Consider the following 20,524-nt stretch of genomic DNA (forward strand, 5'->3'; position numbering starts at 1 on the left):
ATCAGACGGCATACCTCCTGTAAATACATTGTTGGAGGTGTTGAGGAGTGATTTTTCAACTGTCTAGAGAAGTGAGATACAATCTATGTCAGTTTTGTCTTGGTACAAAAAGAACCGCTCATAAACTTTCTATAAATATTTTCTTTCCGTCAGCATTTTATCTCAATTTCAGGGTTATAATAGGGAATACCCACTTTTTCGGTTGAACACTTCTAAAACCTGGTACACAGTGTCACAAAAGATTCCCGTAAAATGCATTCCTCTGGTAATAAATGCCGTCAACTTCGTCCTCCATCTGTTCGAAATGAACGAGCTATTTGTGTTTGAAGAAAAATAAAAGTCACACGAATACATTTGAAAGGTATTTATTGACTATGTTGCCATTGAAACATGTCTTTCTTTCAAAGCAGTTATTTTCGTATAGCTTCACGCCAGTTTATCAAGGTCTCAGAGCTAACACGAGATACCCAGAGAGACAAATTGAAGGTACTACTAGGTAGTATTAAAAATCAACTTTGATACCTACCAATGCCTGAAAGATTACAACATCTCATACATAGCCTTATAATAAAGAAGTGATTAGAATTCATCATTTCAATTGCTTTTTAGCTTCAATTTCCATTAAAAGATTCCATAACCCGTTTTTCAAGTAACTATTAATACAAGGAGTAATTTTGTTCTTTGGAAGAATTCTAAAATTACTGTTACATGTACATTAAAAAATTGACAGTAAAATTAATACCAATGGAAGTGAATAAAATTTAGCTATTTTTTTTTTTATGTTACAGACATCTTGAAACAAAACTGACAAAATATAAAATATATCAATGAAAATATATCAAGCTGTCTGATATACATTCTAGTGTTCGTATATCTATATGGCTAAATCACAAGCCAAGTTGACTGAGTCTAAACGTCATACAGGAAGATACAAACGCTGGTTCATTTGTCCTATTGAGAAGATCTGTGGGTTCGTGGCTAAATGTTAGCAAGTTCTAAAGGTTAGAGCAAACTGGAACTCAGTGCCACAGCAATCTTCGTGAAAGAAATATAATATATAATGTTACATATTATACTCTCAATTGTAAGTACGCGCACGTATATTTAATGTTTTTGTTTGTTGGTTTTTTTTCTACATTTAATAGGGATTTGTCAATTGTTAGCAAATTGAGGGATTGTTGAATATTTGGAGGTACATTTTAATATATATTATGCAATATGATAAGTTCATTCCGTCGGTCCTATATTTAGAAAAACGATAAAATTAACAAGGAGCAGTTCGATCTACATAATTCCTATGGTCTCAAGTGCTCGTGTATAGCAAGTCACGATGTGAAAATTACTGAAGTACCGCAGTAGGCGGAAGGAAGATAAGATTGGGGGGTTCTGATTTGTCTTTTTTTTTTTTGAATTAATACATTTGCACTTCTTTATAATACGCTTGACTTTTTCTTTTCTCAGTTTTTTTTTCTTACTAAAGGAATAAACATAATAATATTTCATCAAAGTCGAATTTGATGGCCTTATGAATCTGTAGATATTTCTATTGTGAAAATTGAATATTCAGGGAGGCAGTAAATACATTTTTTCAAACTTAATTGAAAATTGAATATTCAGGGAGGCAGTAAATACATTTTTCAAACTTAATTGAAAATTGAATATTCAGGGAGGCAGTAAATACATTTTTTAAATAAAATGAATTATTTCCTATTTGAAAAGTATAGTTTTCAGACATGACCAGACTTTGTTACAAACTAAGACTCGTTAAGCGTAGGTTGGTTAGATCACATAAGCGGTGAAGGTCAGTTGGGGTCAGCAAGCAACACAACTAAACTGTCCTGTAACATCTTGTAGCAATGACGTATCGAACATGTTACTGAAGAGATGCACATTTCATGGCGACAGAAACAGATGTTTGAGATGTTTCTACACGTTAGCAGCAGACATGCAACAGTCGTACATTATAACGCAAATTTAAAAGGGGTCGTGATCTCTTGCTTTGGGTTCAAGGGTCAAATAATTTTTGTATAAAGTCAAGGTTCTTTTGTTTTACTGACGTTGGTTTGATGCTTGCTTCATCTAAGTGACAATAAAATCTAAATGAATCACGTTCACCAAATTAAACAAGTAAACTCATGAATTAATTTTTACTTCTTTAGAAGAAATTTAGTCTGATCAACTTCTTGTTGATTAGTCTACATTCAACATTGTAATGATATGTTTTTTACTTGTGATTGTATTTTGGTAATTTTAAAAATAAATATATATCAAATTTTCTTTACAAATGATACATTATGAATATTTTACTGATATTGCATTTAATACCGATTTCAAATTAAAGCAAATTAATCTGTCGGCGGAAGTTGAGTAATTAAAAATATATTTTCAAACCATTCTCATGTTCATCATATCTGATGAACCGCATTCAGCATAATTAGAATTTTACATGTAACCACGATTGGAATGTACATAGATTTGATCATTTCATTGCTTTACACCTCTGCGTGTATTCAACCTTCCTTTTTTACGTTCTCACCAAAAATACTTCATTAATTGATTAGATATTTACTCGTTACGGAATTGATCAACGATACAAGAAGAATGCGCCCACAGCAACTTCGGAAGAAACACCGTGAACACCACGTACATTTTTTTGCCATGTGTCTGAATTGATTGTTGGGACAGGAAGAGAAAAAGATCTGTTCGAAAATCAAACTGGATCCGTCGTTTTTTATTTCGGAAATGTCCAATACCGATTATATAAAATGGTAGAAGGTCACTGTGTATTATTTAAAGAATTTTCTTAATTTGTCATGTCATGATCCTTCATTCAAAAGAAATACATGCATATTTTGGGTCGTAAACTTTAGAAGACGGTTCCAAATGCACCATTGATGTTAATATTGAATGTTAAGTCTATCAGAAAATAGAAATAGCCAGCACCATTATCATGTTTGAATTGTATTCAACTTGTATACGGAATCAAAATACATTTTCTTCGTGGTTCCTTGAGGAGTTGCAATCCATCATTCCAAATGTTGAGATATTCCGTAACATCAGAATTTATTAAAAATGATTTTATAGACCTCCAAAATAATTTTACAAGACAAATGGAAAAATAAACGAAACATAATATATTTACTACAGACCATAAAACCGTCATTCTCGTAATAAGCCACAGAAGGTTATGATAAAATTCTTTTTTCAACACCTAATAAAACCGTGTGTCTGCAAATGAATTATGATTTAATTTCAGACGACCGAAATATGAATTAACACAGGAACAGACGAGAGATATTAAATACAACGTTTATCGCAGCAAAACATAGACTTGTCAGTGGTTGCACTAATTACCCATGAAGCAGTATATTGTTTCTCTGAAATTGTTTTGACACAAAATATTTTGCTAATTCACCTTGCCGCCATTGATAGGAAAACAAAGGTCGGGATATGTGGAAATATTTCATGATCTGTTTTTCAAACTATCATACTTGCTATGTGCTAGATGTTTGAGGAAAATTTATAGAATAAAAATATTTGTAAAATACTAACTCAAGTTTACGTTAAATTGTGTGTGAGTTTTTTAATTATGCTTAAAATCTTTCTACACAGATCTTTACTGTATTGTAATACAAGTCATTCATTTTTATGCTAAATTTCCAATAAATTTGTGGGAAAGAAAACTTTTCCCTGAAATGTCCCTTTATCACCTAGAGAGTTAGGTGGGGACTCCATGATCCCTATTTAATGACAAATTCATGTTGAATGCGGGAAGATTTTGCGAAGAGGAAAGTAAATGAATTGCCGTATAATGTATTGATCAGCGCGGAATTTAGCATCTAAACAGAAATTAATGATGGGTCAGCGCATAGATCATTATACGGTCAATGGAGGCGTTTTGGGGACAATATCAGCATGACATAATGCGGTTACACTATCTCCCCCCAACATATTTATCATAGCTTTCTTAACTGTCCTCGCATTGTCTCCAAGGGCTATCACAGGGGTTGTTCTTTTATTTTGTCGCAGTGTGCGCCTGGGTCCATTTAGAAATTTTAAGAATTGAATTGGCTACATCGGGGCACAATTAATCTATTTTATCGTTTATTTATGGATTAAAGTGTTTCCATATCTGTCACGAAAATCGGATTATTTTTCATGTAAAGTCGGAGGAATCACACCTTTGCCGAGTTTGTCCCGCTGGGCAGCCCGTCTTTAGAGGATAAAGGGTCAGGAAACAAAAAAAAATCAACTAAAAGTATTTTTTCTAATAAGAATTGTATTTGAAGGGGCGTTTTTAGGAAGGGAATCACGAATATATTTTTTCGTACATCGTTTACAAATCTATGTGTCAGTCATATGGTTATTGCCGGAGGAAAGCAATGTATACGTAACAAGTGCGCAAGACACATAGATAATGGTGATACATAAATGAAAACACGTTGAGGATTACGAAAAATAGTTATTCCTTCAAATTCAATCAAACCGACGACTTGTTGAAACGATGCATATTTGAATCTGATCGAGTCTCCAAAATAATTCACCAAACGACAAAAGGCACTATAAATGACGTTGTAACATAAAAGTGAACGATTAGAGAGTATATTCAGCACTACACACATACACCTTCTGTTTTTATCTATGAGCAATCGAAGAAGGTGTCCAGTAAACGGCGAGCGTCAGGTTATGGGGAGTAATGCGCTAACTGCTGCATAAATTTTCTCCCAGTGTGTTTTGTACTTTTTGGCTCGCGTGCCATCCTTCAGATCTCTCATCGTTTGCCAGTGACACTACGAAAACTTCTTGCAGGATGCTGACGAAAGGAACCAGGTTTTTTTAGACCACTGGTCGCGCGTCATATAATTGCATAATTACCTAATTAGTAGATTAAATTTCATTGGTAGTATTTGTGAGAAAAACTTTCAGATTCCCATTTTTTTCACATTGTGATTCTTCGTTTCGGACAACTGATTCTAATCGGAGTACTTTAAAGGAAAGGAAAAAAAAAACTTGGTGCTGATTTGTTGAAGTCGAAATTGGTCAATTTCTAGTAGGAGTTAAAAGGAATTGCCTGGAATATGAATGAACATTCGGACTTTTTCTTCGAAAAAAGATGCATGCATGTGAAAAATGCCAAAGTTTAAGCCCGTAACTTTAGGGATCATCAGTTTTGTGCTCTTCGGAATTTCCTCATCTGTTGCTTACTTTGGGTAAGTACTATTCAGTTATTTAATTTTAAAACCATCTTATTAAAAAAAAGTAAAAGTATAAAATTTAATAAATATTTTAAAAAGGAATGAAATTTAAATTGATTTTTCTATATCAGAAACTTGTCTGAAACGTGATTAGTTATGAGAGGAGAACTGGCTCTCTCAAGATGAAAACCCACGTGGATGTTTCACTGCCTCTCGAATTTTCTCTAATGCAAAAGCAGAGAGAACAATTATGCGGTCAAAAAGAAATAGTTCTCAACTAAACAGATGATTAAATAATTACTGAGGATGCAAAAAAGCTTGAATTAAATTGAACCTTAATTAAGCTTTGCAAGATATCTTCCCTTGCAATTTGTTTCCTCTTGAATTTAAATATCATCGAGGGGGAAATACGGCACAGAAACTTTCGTTTAAATGGAAACAAATGGCAAACAGCCGTGAGCAGATTCAATTATCCAACTACTATTACGGGATTTAACACGACAAAGATATACTATTTTCAGATCTATTTGAAAAATATCTTAACCAGGGTACTCGAATTTCTTACTTTATGTCACCCCGCCCGTGTAAGTACTTTTCATTCAATAGAAAATGCATTTATAAGAAAAAATCTCTTTGAGGTCGAGACGATCATTACTTAAGTTTTTTTTTCAAAAAAAATATTTTACAGTGATCTAAGAAGAAGATGTTAAAAAACAAATCACTTTTAAATCTTGTTTAATATTTTAATCACGGCTACTTCAATAGATAAAGGCCTATGAAACAACTGTGCCCGTAATGATTTTCTCCTTAAGAAGTCCAGATTCTAAGCTTCTGAACCTCGTGGTTGTTCATCGTCAATTATCGGCTATTAAATCACAGATAAGCTGCAATTACACATAACTATAAACCTGAAAAAGGGCTGCAATGAAGTGCACGGCAATAAGACGAAAATACGTCAAAGAATTATTGTACAACTGTTCATCTGGCTATAACTTCTAAAGACCTGATCCTTAAAATAAAGGTGCGTCCATTAAGATGTGATCTTGACTTTATCAATATTGAAGAAAGAACGTCAAATCTCTTTGAGTATGAGAGGAAGTTCTCTTTGAGCCTGAGATGAATGGACAACATATATTCTATAATATCTTCTTTACGCAACTGTTACCAGCATGGGGAATGTCATTGAATGCTACGATCACCCTTTCCGCCAACACAATTCTTGCAGTGTTTCGCCGTATACTCTCGCCAGTCCTAACTCTGATGTATCCTGACAGTTATAGAGCAAAATCGGAATACTAAAAGCCAACATACTTTCTTGCAGTTGCCAATTCCACATTTATCACAAGCATCGGCCTTTACCCACCGAATCTAAGAGATAATGTAATGATGGCTTCAGACGGTTTTCTGTAAAATTTTTTGATTAAACACAACATCCTGCAGTTCTATGTATTATACAAGTTTTCGTAATCGACTATCAAAATTTCGATTAATTTCCGGTGTTGTTGCAAGATCATTTTGTAAAGGTTTTAATCAAGTATTTAAAAACAATCTACAAGGTACAACACATGTGTTTTTGTTGACTGGTTCATTTATTTAAAAATGACTAATTTTATGTAAATTTCTTAATTGGTCTGGATTTATCAAGACAATTAATTAAATCTGCATCATATACGGATATAAATGAAGCTGTCATTGGATCGAGTGCAATATGACCTACGACTATGCAGAAGTACGGGCTATTCACATGTAAAAATCGAGGATGAGCGGAGCGAATTTTTCCACATGTAGTGAAATCATAATTTGGCAATTTTTTTAATCTGTCACTTATGCTTATATACTTCACACCTCTATATCCAAAAATAGCGCTTTCTAAATAAACGTCCTTTAGGATGTGCTTTGAAATTTGTTTTGACACATATTTTGTGCACTTCTTTTGGCTTTCAGCAATAAATGACGATATCAAGTTTGTCATTCAAAAAAGCACTGTCACCCCATCCCTTGTTAACAAAGACACTTAATGATTCACAGGGGCATTTTCTTTTGGTGGGGGTCAAACCAAGGGGAGATAATGACTGCCTCCCACACAGGATTTTAACCCTCGGGTCTTGCCATCTGGCACTTTATTAAGATTCAGCATGCGGTAATTAATTTATTGCAGCCACCGACGCAAAGTTCTTAAAAAAAAATATAAGGTTGTCGTTAAAAGTTATACCGGAAGGGGTAAGATCAGATTATGGCAGATTTTTTTCTCTTAAAACATTTCAGTTAGAACAATTTTGTTGTTTCAATTTTCGAATTTACAATCTAATAAATTAAGTACAGTGTAAACAATCTAATAAATTAAGTACAGTGTAATTAATTTAGAGCATGATAAAGGGTACCGCGAAACTCCTTTTTCCTAATAAAAGGAATATCTGTTATATATATGTCACATTAACTTAACATATCAGATTTTTTTTTAATTTGAACATAATTTATTGTATAAATATACAAATGGTTCGAACACAAGTTCTAACAACTTACGAGGTTCTCACCATAAATAGTTACAACTGTCTATGTCTTTAGAAAAAAAAAATGATGTACAAACAGGATTGTTTTATACATACATTCATTACATGTTCAGTATATAACTTATTTGAGGTCTGGTGTTGGGCTTTAATAATTAAATAAACATACTAGAATTACGTATCAGATTAATGGAATACAGGATCTGATAAGCCATTATATATACATATATTCGTGTAAAACATAAATACCATCATTTTCACTAACAACAAATTACAGCATAAAGCTAATAATGATGTGTTGAAACACTGCGCTTGTAAAATAGGGGATGTTTAATTTTTTTTAAATTAATAGATTAATTTGAATTTATGATAAATCACTAAATAGTTACCTCAATTTTTACAGAAATAGAATTATTGATGCAAATTTATTTCTTGTACCAAAGGAGACTTTATGGCTGCAGAAATGACCAAGAATTGGTAAACAACCATTTGACAGAAATGAAAATTTCCGTTAATACTTATTTTTTGTGAAGATTACAAATCTTTTCAATGAACTACATGCCCATTTATAAATGTGCGGTTAACCTTCAAAATATTCTTAGATTAATGGCTATGTCCAAAGTGGTTGTAATTGGTTTTCTTATCATTCAAGTCTTTTGTTCCAAATGCGAACAATGGAGAAGAACACGTGTAGAGGAAATTCAGCCGTTTGAAATTCATTTTCTTTGATTTACGACAATCAGAACTCGGTCATTGCCTAACAGTGACCTTGGCGACCGTCCTAAATCTCAATCCTATTTGGAAATATCAAATTAAGGAATATTGGATAGCATTTAACTTTCAAAAAATTGAAGTCATTGGATAAGCTTAAACGTACTCCACGATTTGCATAAAACAGAGTGGTAGATTAAGAGGGGCCAAGGGACCCAGGACCCGGGACCCCTTTTGGGACCAAATATATATATAAGATTAATATATATCTTTTTTTTGTTAGATATTTCATTCATTATGCAAAAAGTAAACCTAACATAAGTCACTAAATCCTGGGGCTTCGCCACCTGGGACCCACCAAGAATTTGCCCTTGACTCAGTGGGGGGCGTAAAGGTGGCCCCAGACCTGTTGGGCCTCCTCTTCTCAAGAATCCTTGATCAGCCACAGTTTTTAAAAATTAGATATGCTGCATAGTTTTATTTTTAATTAGTATCAGTTATTCACAGAGGCTAACTACGGAAGGTGTATCCTAAAAATCAATGATTTGTTTAAACACTCTTGGAATCCAGCATATTAAACATAAATTCTCATCTTTTGTTGTACAAATGTTTTAATCACATTTCTGTAGTCTAATGGGTCTCCTTAAGATCTGTCTTCATTTCTTAGCAAATCAGTAACAATTCTTGTCAAAATTTTATATCACTTCATTCGTCAGGATTGACTTATATACCTGTGTAACAAAGGCTAATAAACAGAAATAACACGACTCATGGTTCATATGAGAGAAAAGTGTAAAATTATCCATTAGATTCACGCAAACATTGTCTATTTTACTGTATCGGTCATAGAAATTAAAGAGAGTATATTGATGTACAATTCAAGGCAACTCGTAACTTTAAACTGGTTCACTACCTTCCGTCCCAGTCTTTTAGAATGAGGTTTATTTCGTAAAATTAGCTATTTTAGAAATACGTTTAGTTGAAGAGAATCACTTCTCTGACAAAATTCGAACGATGTAAAAATTATGTTCATAAAATGTAACTATTTTATATTGAAAGAAATGAAGAATTAAGAATTGATTTTAGGTTAACATGGACTGAAATACATGTATTTTCATCTGATATAAAAGATCATACTGAATTGTTAACTTATGATTTTTGGTAACTGAGATGTTAATATTTTATTATAGGTTAACATCAACTGAAGTGTTAACCCTAACTCTGGATCACCCAGCATTCCGTGACAATCGTATCCCTGGAGTCTCTCGAACTTTTTCGCCGTCAAAGTTATGTGAAATGATGAAGCTGTATCGAAAGCAAAAGAAAATGTGTCGAAGAGGACGAGGGACTGCGCATGTGCTGATGGAAGCTATTCATACTTCCGTTCTTGAATGCCAGTACCAATTTCAGCATGAAAGATGGAATTGCTCCATAGATGAACCCTACAGACAAAACATGCTGAAAAAAGGTATTTCAACCTTTCATTTCGTTGGTAAGACTCGCTGCTCATATGATATTGCATTTGGAATTTTGTCAGGTGGCAATAAAATAGCATTAAAACTAAGTTTGCGAAATGGATACTGGCAAAGCTGCATGATCTCTATGCGAAAAATCCTTCTTTACCATTTTATTACCTATAAGTAAGCAATGTTTATAATTGAAGAATAATTATGATTCTGACGCTGTTCGAGTTCTAGTAACCGTTTCAAAACGGAACGACTATGAAACTTTAAAAATATCATTATTTTAAGTAGCCATATTTTTGAAAATAAAATAAAAATTATTTTTTAAATATTTCCTCAAAGTATATGTCAGTAAAACAAAGCTTTCTCTTTCTCTCTCTGTCTCTCTCTGAAAAAATTTCAAATCTACTTACAAAATGTTACAAAACATTTAAAATTTATTTAAACAGGGTCAGTTGTGCAGATAACCTTGACCTCGAGTTACAGCCAATTGTCTGATTAGAAAACCAAATACTGTGTAGTTGTGAATTAGAGAAAACGCCTATCAACCTACTATTATGGAATTAATAATTTCTATAAAAAGCACGATCATTTAAAGTTTTTTGCGTTAGAAGATAATTTGCTTAACCCCAAAAGTCAATTGGCAGTTAATTTGCTGCCTTTGAAATGACAAAGTATTAGGCATGATTGATATGCGGTGGTTGGAGTTAAATACTGGAGTACTCCAGTATTAAGGACAAGTTCTTATATTTCATACATATATCAATAAAAAAGGGTTCTAGATTCTCTTTATAAAAGAGCTCTATCAACATTGGTAAAAAAAGTCGTGTCAAAATATGTTCTTTACCATTTTTGACAAAGGATATCGTTTTACTGATATTATTAATTAACGTATTTTTAAGTCATTAACAAAAGTAAGAGTACTTTGGTTCTTTTGAAATCAGCCTGGCCTTAGAAAAAAATTCTATCTTTTATATGAAATTCGATAAAACCATATTATATTTTAATCACAACGATGCTTGATTTTTTTTAAGTATATTTGAGGAAATTATCTAACACTTATGAAAACAGTTATATTGCTCAGTCATTGTGTTTGTTCGACCCCAGAGACCCACTAAACAGGGGGAAAAATTGAGTTATCATTCGTTTTGCAAAGAATTTTTGTTGGGCAATAAGATACGATAAAAAAAAAAAAGCAATGACAGCATTTGATAGCCAGGACATTTGTTGTCTAACACTTATCACACTGGTGAAAAAGCATCCATTACTATCGAACGATGTTTTGTATGTGATCTATCACAAAGTAATAGATTATAATCAATGATGATCGATAACAGCGGGAAATTCGTCCCGAGGAGTCCCGATAATCCGAGGCGCAGACGGTCACAGCAGACGACCCGCTTAGGTTGTTTGCTCATGTGGCAAACTTCAAACGATAAATATCACGATGTAACCATGTCTAAGATTTACTTGGATTTAAATCAGGAACTTGGCGACATTTTTAAGGACACATACATTTCACACCATACCCAACCAGATTAGGTAATCTTCAATGCTAAATTATTGGACATTCTTAGGTTGTGACGATAATTTGTGCTCCATTTGGTCTAGTACTCAATACATAAGACCAATTTTCTCTCAGGATGCATTAAAAAGCATAACTTTAACAGTATTCTTGGATTTACTGCATTAAATGATGAAAAAGTGAAGATTTGAAGAATTCTTGGTTACATATCTTCGCTTTCAAATGGGGCACTACACCTGCGATAAGTAAATATGAACTATGCGCTCGAATCTTAGAAAACAATTTTCCTGTTTGTATTGAAGAAAGTCGGTTACATTTTTTTTTCTTTTTACAAGAAATTATTGATTCCCTTTCTAATTTAGTGGAACAACTTTCCGTGGAGTTGTTATTGAATGTCTTTACCAATGTGTTGATCTTTTAACACTATTTTTTTTTTTTTTAATTATAGCAGAGTTTTTTTATTCGGCAGGTAAAAAGCGCCCATTTAATAAACAAAAGTGCTTATTCAATATATGCCCTTTGTGTACTTAACACTTAAACAGGTCAAGTAAATTACGGAAACGGTTTATATGTTTTGCAATATATAATCAGTTATGCATTCGTTTCATCTTGCATATCGTAACTGACTTGGTTCTACCAAGCAATTGAAACTAGGTCTTCGGAATTAAATTCCTTTTGGAAGAAAAAACAGGAAATTAGATTCTCTCATTAACAAGGACTTGATCACACATAAAATTGTTGATTGATATTTTCTTTCTCTATGATAAAGAATACAGGACAATTTGATAAAGTAACTGAAAACCACATAAATAATATTTTATAGACTTGTGTTGCGGATTATTGGGCTATAAACTAACGCCACATAAAAACCTATAGCCATAAAATAACCCCTCAAAATTAACGTCTAACCTGTTACAATTTACATCGAGAAGTGCAATTCATGATTACAAAAAAGTGTCAGTGATTATCAAAAACTTGTAAGCAATATTTTTTATGCGATTGTCCTTTTCTCGCACACATACAAAGCCATAACACGTGATTTAGGTGAAAACTACTCTTTAAGTTCACAATGCTTAAGTCGACGGACAATCTTTAAGTATTTTGGTAGAACATCATTTCTCATCTGACAGATGTCATGTTATGAAATAGAATTCTTCCACGCGACACAAGTTTTCTGTAGACAGTTGGTTGTTGGAGAAACATTAACCTCGTAACCTTTTGTTTTCTTGGTAGCAGATTCACCATTTTTAGCCTTGTTTACCGTAAAAACAGGACTGGTAGGTGGAATATTGCCTGTTGTATAAATGTGCTTACTTCTTTATATGCTGTCAGTTAAATATTTGCCAAATTCTTTGCATTGAATGAAATTTTATTGAAAGACATAAATTTTCATTTCAATCCATCGGAACATATTTCTTAAGAATAAAAAAGTTTAATTTGTAGTCAAACTGAACTAGAAATTCGATGTTGCATATCTTAAATGACTTTCTTATGTCAATGTCTATAAGCATGTGATATTGAATAAATTAATTTAAAAAAAAAACATTGCTGTATATTTTAAGTCAGAGAAAAAAAATTGCTAATGACTTGATTAGACTTTTTTTCACGACAAACAAATTCAAAAATCGTTAGCACAAACAACTTCTACTTTCAAAAACATCATCCTTAAACAAAACTAATTTACATCATTAAAACATCCTCCTAATACATAAACACAAACATACAATACTGACAAATTTGTCATCCCCCGGCTTTTCATGTTGAGTGGACAAACAGCTCTGTAGGAATGTCCGATACTCACTACCGGCCCCCTTGGTGTTAATTATTAAGCATTACCTGTATTATCATTCCCTGGTATTTACGGAGGAGAAAAACAAAATGACATGCACTGTGGGAAAAGCAAACGAACCTGGATTGGATTCCATCATGGGGTCTGTCTGGAATCTTCGCAGGTCACCATAGGTCAAATCAATTATTTACTCATATTGCACTTTTATTTTTTTTTGTCCCCATATTTTTTGTTATATATAACAGATGAAGAATCAGCAATGTAGATTAAACGATTGGATTTTAGTGCTTGTTATTGTTTTATTTGACTGTAATTTGACAATGAAATGCAAGGAATATTGCTGAAATATTTTCCTCACAAAATGAAGAGATCGTAGATAAGATACAAGAAGACGTTTTATATGTAAGGATTGATAACAAAATTTCAATATCTCTAATCCAAAGAAAAATTTTCTTCGTTATTGAGTTTGACACTTATTTAACACAGGCCTGCAAGTATTAAAAAAAGACAGAAATTATAAGATATTTTCGTAAGGATCAAGGAAACACATTGTCGTTCAAGGTAATCTGAACTCTCTTGGAAGATTTCAAGATTTTTGTATATTTTAAATGAATGCTCCACATATTTCAACTTCTAAACATTTGTAAATACAGTATACACACGCCGACGATCGAGCAGGTGATGTAACAGCTAGGCTGCTTAAACTTGAGATATACCAGTCATTCCAAAGATGTTCCGATAAAAATAATTTAAAATTCTATCATTTTTATGAACTAAATATAATTCAGTGTAACGAATTCCCATGTTCACAAATTCTCTCCATCGATTTATAACTAATGCCAATTAAAATTTCTCCATTAGTCAGAATATTAAGCGACAATGCTACAAATTCATTGAATAAATATTTTGTATCTTGAGCATTTTGTGTCGGTTGACAATAAACGTTTTGTTACTATATTTTAAAAGCGTTTATTTATGGGTGAGAAATGGTCTAGTGTGCAATCTCAAATCGTCATTTTATGTCTCAATTTCTACACCATTACTTTTCCCGATCAAAGAATGTCTCATCCTTCGGGGTGGTCGTACAAGGATGAAATTAATTCAAATTTACAGACTCATCGAATTGTCGTTAGCATAAATTGTAGTCCAAACTTTAGTAGGAGTCATTGTTGATACCTTTTGTAACACTACATTGGCGCATGGATACAGGTCTAATTACTCCTGGATTACTGCGCGTCACCTCCCACCAGCAGTAAGCAGGTGGTAGGGGGATGGTGAGATACTAACAGCAATTTAAGCAAAATAAACCGCATTTTTACTTTCAAGTGCCCCATTAAAAATACTGCAAAATACCTGAGCAAAAATAACAAAATTACAATGTAATGAATTTGTTTTTCTGACTCCCTCGAATTGGTAGCCACCGCCTTAATAAACATCTGAATTGGGATAGGTCGAACCAAATTTGACTCGCAATTAAGTAAAAGTAAACTTTCACTCATTGCAAATGTATATTAAATTAAAAGGTATTGAATTTCAGAAAACGTTATCTTCATATAGGAAAGTTTTGTGAATTAATAATCAGATATCATTGATTTTTTTTTAATTTTCAGGTTACAAAGAAACGTCATTCCTTTATGCAGTATCGTCTGCAAGTCTCGTGCACACTTTTGCGCGAGGCTGTCGGAGCGGACAAATAGACAGATGTACTTGCGACGAATCCAAGCATTTGAATAATGTAGAAGCTTGGAAGTGGGGAGGATGCGGTGATAATATCAAATTTGCTCTCAAATTCACGAGACGATTTCTCCGACGGGCAAAGACACGAGGCAAAGACGTAGCTGCAAAAGTGAACCAACACAACAGCCGTGTTGGAATAAAGGTAGGCTTTCAACACCCCGAAAGTAATAATTTGTCTGTGTAACTAAATTTCAACAAACAACTTCAACAAAGTGTAAACAGTATGTTACTCAAACTTAAGAATTCAATATCTTTAGGGCACTGTTTTTCTTTTGGAACATAAACCCATACCCCAGTTGTGTTTTCCAGTGATGTATTTGCACTCTATACAAAAGCTAAGCATGCTCTTAGATACCAACTTGTCAGCACAAATACATTGATCATTCAGATTTACCAACAAAAGCCTTTAGAGCTACTTCTCTTATCAAAACCACTTAATACCGACCGACAGGACAAGATAACTTTGTGTATTCAGTGAAGATCACATTCAACAGTAATTGTGTATATCATGTTGTAGAGAACAACCCCTTGTTTTCTGTTAACCTATACACTAATCAAGGATTGGGAGATACAGAAAGCCATCACTTGTTGTTTAATAATGGTCAAACAAGTTGTCGGGTGTTTTTTCTAATAATGATCATTATTTTTTTTTGTGTGTGTGTCCTCCTGCTTTTCTTCCAACCTTTGAATATATGGTATATACTTAATGTCTACTTTCCAAGAAATTAGGTTTTATTGAAAGTATAGTAAATCTAAAGTAAAACAAAATGTATGTAGCTTCTTCACTCAAGTCATTTATTTCCTCACCTTTATATTGTACATGCGTATCATATTGAATTTTTTCAAGCCAAGAAAAATGCCTGTTTTAGCCGCCTCTTAAATTGGAATACTATCTTTGAAATCAGTGTGTTACATTGAGTTGTCAGCATTTTCACAGGGAAATGGCAAGTTCAGGGGAACAAATGTAGAAAAGTTATTTCAGGTGAAATTCTTTTTCTCTACTTTACAGTCAGAAGGTCTTTAAACTTAACTCACTTCGATGAACTCTAAATCTACAGATCACATGCTCAATTACCTGCACGAGGATGCGTTGTTTTTCTATTTACATATGTACTTTCTAATGTTTTGGCTAACTTAAACGAGGAGTGAAAAATGTAAGGCGAATGTCAGAATAAAAAAGAAGAAAAATTAGAACAAATGATCTAGCGGTCACCAGCTGGTGAATGTCCAGACCACTCAGAACGAGGCTGAGTAGTATCGTTTGTCTCTATTACTTCTACACATTAAAAAAATTAGTAGGGGCCAGGTGCCATGTTTATTTGATAGTCATTTGGATGTTTATAGAAAATCACGATTTTGGCAGTTTGTAATATCATCTGTCCCTGAACCTGGGCTATGTTTTTTCACAAACTGTTCTATTATTCCGAGGACACCATTTAATCGGAATATCGCTTATGGTCTTGGAAATCGTATCCGAGATTCGATTGCTGGATCGATATCCTCAACACCCTCGCTTACGATGAAGTTTTTAAATTTAATACGTTTCTGTTTGACCGTATTAATTTGTATTTAATTTGAAGTACAATGATGTTTTATATTTATTTCCGAAATGAATCCAAAACATCAATGTATTTCTAATCAAATATTGAAACATTGCTTGACTGTACATAAAAATGCTGTAAAAAATCAGCTTAATATTATAAATTGACTGTCAACGGATATTTTCCGTGGCATCTGCTTCTTATAAAAAGGAAATGTGAAAATAAGGTCATTTAATTTTGTTTCAAAGCAAATTATATACACTTTTCCAAAGTAAGATATCGAAGGCTCCAAATTATTCCAAATATGGATGAAGAAGTCCAGTAATGATATTATTGCCGCTGATAAATGGCTAGATAACCTTGACTTCATTTGAACCAGGATCTTGATTTTTCTGCCAAATGTATGATCGCAGCTCATCAATCAATGAATTTTGTACGCGTGTTGAAAATATAGACCACCCTTTTCATTTCAATAGACTACAATAATGTACATGCTATTCGAACACTTCTTAGTGGTGGGTCCTAAGATTTTGCCTCTCTTCAAAGAGCTTAAACACAAAGTAATCTCGCTGTTTGACAATTCAAAAGGCTAAATTTTCTAATGAATTTCATGTTATTTGCACATATTTGCCGTGATAATGTCGTACTGGTGTAAACCTTCTTCTCGGTTTGAGGTTGGTTTGACTTTATGACATGTCACTCAGAAGGCCTTAGAAAGCCACACAGACATACAGAAAAAACTGGGATTAAATGTTCATTAATCTGTGTCATTTTGTATGAAAATGTTAATTGAGATACCTTGTTAAAGAATTTTTTTTTCCTTATAAAGAATGCATTAAATATGATGAGTAGTAAAGCTTTTAAACCCAGAAATGTTATTTATCGCATTCATTAATTTATTTTGATGCTGTGAGGGAATATTTCATTTGTCTTTAAAATATGAGCAGTAAAAAATGTTAAAAATATTTTAGGATCATCCCCCACTCCCTACTCCACCCCAATTAGAAATGCATAATTTATCGACACAATAAGATTGATTATTTATTAAAATTGAAACTGAAATTGAAAAACTGAAAAATAAATTTTCCTTTTCAAAGTTAAAAGTTTTCCCCTTTGAAAATAGAAAACATGTTTCTGACTGTGGTTGATGGTCCATGTAAGTGATGTTGTAAAATTTTTAGAATACATGTACATGTATATATAAATCTAATATTTTTTAGAATATATACAAATCTAAAATTTTTGAATTATTTGTTACACGAATAAAAATTGCACTGTTCAATTAGGTTTATTTGGTCAATAGATTAATTTTAGAAACTTTCATAAAACATTTATCAGATACCTAGCTTCAGTTAAAAGCTAGTGTAGATGAACATTCAACACCAGTTGTAAGTTCTCTAGCACTGAATCCGACTTCTTGGATTTAATAGATATATACAACCTGACATAAACACAGACAGAGAAGATTAATATGTTTACCGACTTCATTAATATACTATTACCTGAATTGTTTATAGCAGAGTTATCGGACTTCATTATTCTTACCTTGACCTTAGCCAGCAGAACGGATGGACGTAGTCAAAGAAAATTGATTCTTTGCATTGAAAGAAAATAAAGCACACTGCAGACTTTTTTGTTCAAATTATTACTTGTAGGATCTTCCTTTCTAGGACTTCCTTTCTACGATTTTTTGCTGATTCGAATGGTCTTTGAATATTGTTTCCAAAGGCCATCTTGATTATTGCTTCGTCAATCAATGCAATTCCTCTCCGATTGTATTGCATAATGTATATTTTTGTGTCTAATTGATAATGGCATTGGGATAATTTATTATGTAATGCGTTATCATATCGATGACATCTACAATTACTCTTGCTTCATGAATCCTTGGCCTTGTTTTAATCATTGCCTTGACTCGTATCGTTCATGAATCACATGTTTCTTTGCTTCTGTTTCAAGTTTTACAAATATCAGTCAGCAGGGATATTGGAAATAAGAAAATTAATTTTGTATCTTTCTTTTTTTTTTTTTTTTTTTTTTTGGACTTTAATAAATAAAAATGATACAATAAAAATATTTAGGAATTTTAACTTTGTCTATTTTCATCATTAATAAACTTGTTGCGGAGCTTAAGAAAATCCATGAAATACGATCTTTTTAAAATTATGTTTTATTCCAAAGTCCCCGAGATTTGTCTCTTTTGAATAAAAATCTATTTGAGGGACTTATTTCCCCCTTAGATGTTGTATGGAAATTGGTTAAATTTTGTATAAGAGAATCCAGTGGTCTTATTTTATGTGTAGTGTTACTTTATTGAGGGTTACAATTATCGTACTCATTAATTGTGTTAATTTTTTGTAGGTTGTGAAAAGTCACGTAGAAACTAAATGCAAATGTCATGGTGTGTCCGGAACTTGCACTGTTAAGACATGCTGGCGCCAGTTAGCCCCCTTTCACGTAATAGGACAAGTTTTAAAACGGAAGTACGACCAAGCGTACAAAGTGGACACTAACACAAATAATGCTAATGGCAAGTTTTCTTTATCCATAAGAAGAGACGAATCCACTGTAGATCCAAAAAATTCCACACCTAGATCTGTAGACATGGTTTTCATTGAAAGTTCTCCCAGTTTCTGCAGCAAAAGCAGTTATTCCAAAGGAACGACGGGTCGTGAATGCAATAAAAATTCTACATGTCATTCATTATGTTGTGGGCGTGGCTATAATGTCATGACCCGAAAGACGTATGAAAGGTGTCAGTGTCAAGTTGTTTGGTGCTGCAAGTTTAATTGCAAAAGGTGCCTGACAGATCAAGAGGTCTATACTTGCAAATGAACGGTGAATGCAAGAACAATGATAAATTTCTTTGAATTTCTGGATTTCAAACAAACTCAAACCTGTGATAGATGGCTATGTATATTATAGCTCTCATAATATTTCATGATGATATCTTGAATCCAAAAATGTTACCGAATTCTATGATTTCTAATAATTATATAATTTTTCATGTTGTATAGATGCATTAATATTATCGTTATTTTTTATTGACTAGAATTATGAAAAATGAATCTCATCTATTTGTATTTGTATTAATTGCTTTTAGATCAGTGTACTTCAAATATGCTTTAAATGTAGTTTTTATTGTATTTATACTTCATCATCATGTCACAAATGTGAAATATTCTTTTCTTTTTCTGTGTAAATGGAATCAGAGCTCATTTTCAAACAATTGAAATTGTATTTGTTGAAATGCATATGTTAATACATGTATGTAATAAAGATTAAAGCTTTATATTTGAAGGTATTCCCAAAGATTATGTTCAAAGTTAATTTCCTTAACAGAGTATTGGAATACATGTAAGTTATGCAGATATTATTGATTTGTTTTTTAAATACCCTTTTTATACCATTTTTGCAGTTTACATTTGACTAATAGATTTTTAAAGCAATTTTATATCATGCATATATCCATCAGCAAAGATTGCATTCAAAGGTATTTGAATAAGTGATAATTAAAATTAAATTTTACTTTTGGATCATTCATATACTAATTAATATGAATTTAAAGAAGATAAATATGTGTTTTTGCCTGTAAGTGTTTAAGCTTTTATCACCAGTAAAACATCATAAGCTAATAATATTCCTAAAATTCTTACTGTATGCTAATAAATGTAATTTTAAAGTGGGTCAGTATTTATTTTCTCATACATAAGTGTTAAGCACCTCCTTTGAAAAATCGTCAGTTTATAAAACGTAAGAAACACGTTTTGAATATGTACATGTATTTTTCATGATTATACCTACTTTGCTGCCTGTTGTTAATCATATGTGAATCTTGAACAATGGACCATGTCTAATTTATTAACACTGTTCTCTTTGTAAAATGTGATTGGATTTTTTTGTTTGTTTGTTTGAAAAAGCTGCTTTGGACAAAGTACTATTGTACAGATCATCATCTAAATAAAATTGGTTCTACTGTTTTCATAATATGCTTGTATTAGTTTTGCAAAGAGATGGGTTGCTTTTGTGTTGTTAAGTTTGTGTGAACTTTCAACA

At 32.5% G+C, this 20,524-nt stretch overlaps 1 protein-coding gene across 1 annotated transcript; it reads left to right on the top strand.

Annotated features, from left to right (window-relative positions):
* Positions 1-4,430: 4,430 nt before the first annotated feature.
* LOC133192106 (protein Wnt-9a-like) lies at positions 4,431-19,653 on the top strand. The gene is made up of 4 exons (XM_061327973.1): positions 4,431-5,210; positions 9,604-9,881; positions 14,801-15,069; positions 18,830-19,653. Exons 1-4 carry the CDS (start codon positions 5,131-5,133, stop codon positions 19,301-19,303), a joined length of 1,101 nt encoding a protein of 366 aa, XP_061183957.1. The 5' UTR covers positions 4,431-5,130; the 3' UTR covers positions 19,304-19,653.
* Positions 19,654-20,524: the final 871 nt, after the last annotated feature.

Source organism: Saccostrea echinata, unplaced genomic scaffold, assembly GCF_033153115.1.
Source record: "Saccostrea echinata isolate AGI-Se365-2 ecotype Australia unplaced genomic scaffold, CSIRO_AGI_Sech_v1 ptg000025l, whole genome shotgun sequence".
NCBI classification, from domain to species: Eukaryota; Metazoa; Mollusca; class Bivalvia; order Ostreida; family Ostreidae; genus Saccostrea; species Saccostrea echinata.

What these genes read in the sequence shown, in the direction of transcription:
- LOC133192106 (XM_061327973.1), top strand. Translation starts at nt 5,131, where the DNA reads ATGCCAAAGTTTAAGCCCGTAACTTTAGGGATCATCAGTTTTGTGCTC. An exon ending in TCATCTGTTGCTTACTTTGG is followed by an intron (nt 5,211 to 9,603) that starts GTAAGTACTATT and finishes ATTTTATTATAG; the next exon opens with GTTAACATCAACTGAAGTGT. An exon ending in ACAAAACATGCTGAAAAAAG is followed by an intron (nt 9,882 to 14,800) that starts GTATTTCAACCT and finishes TTTAATTTTCAG; the next exon opens with GTTACAAAGAAACGTCATTC.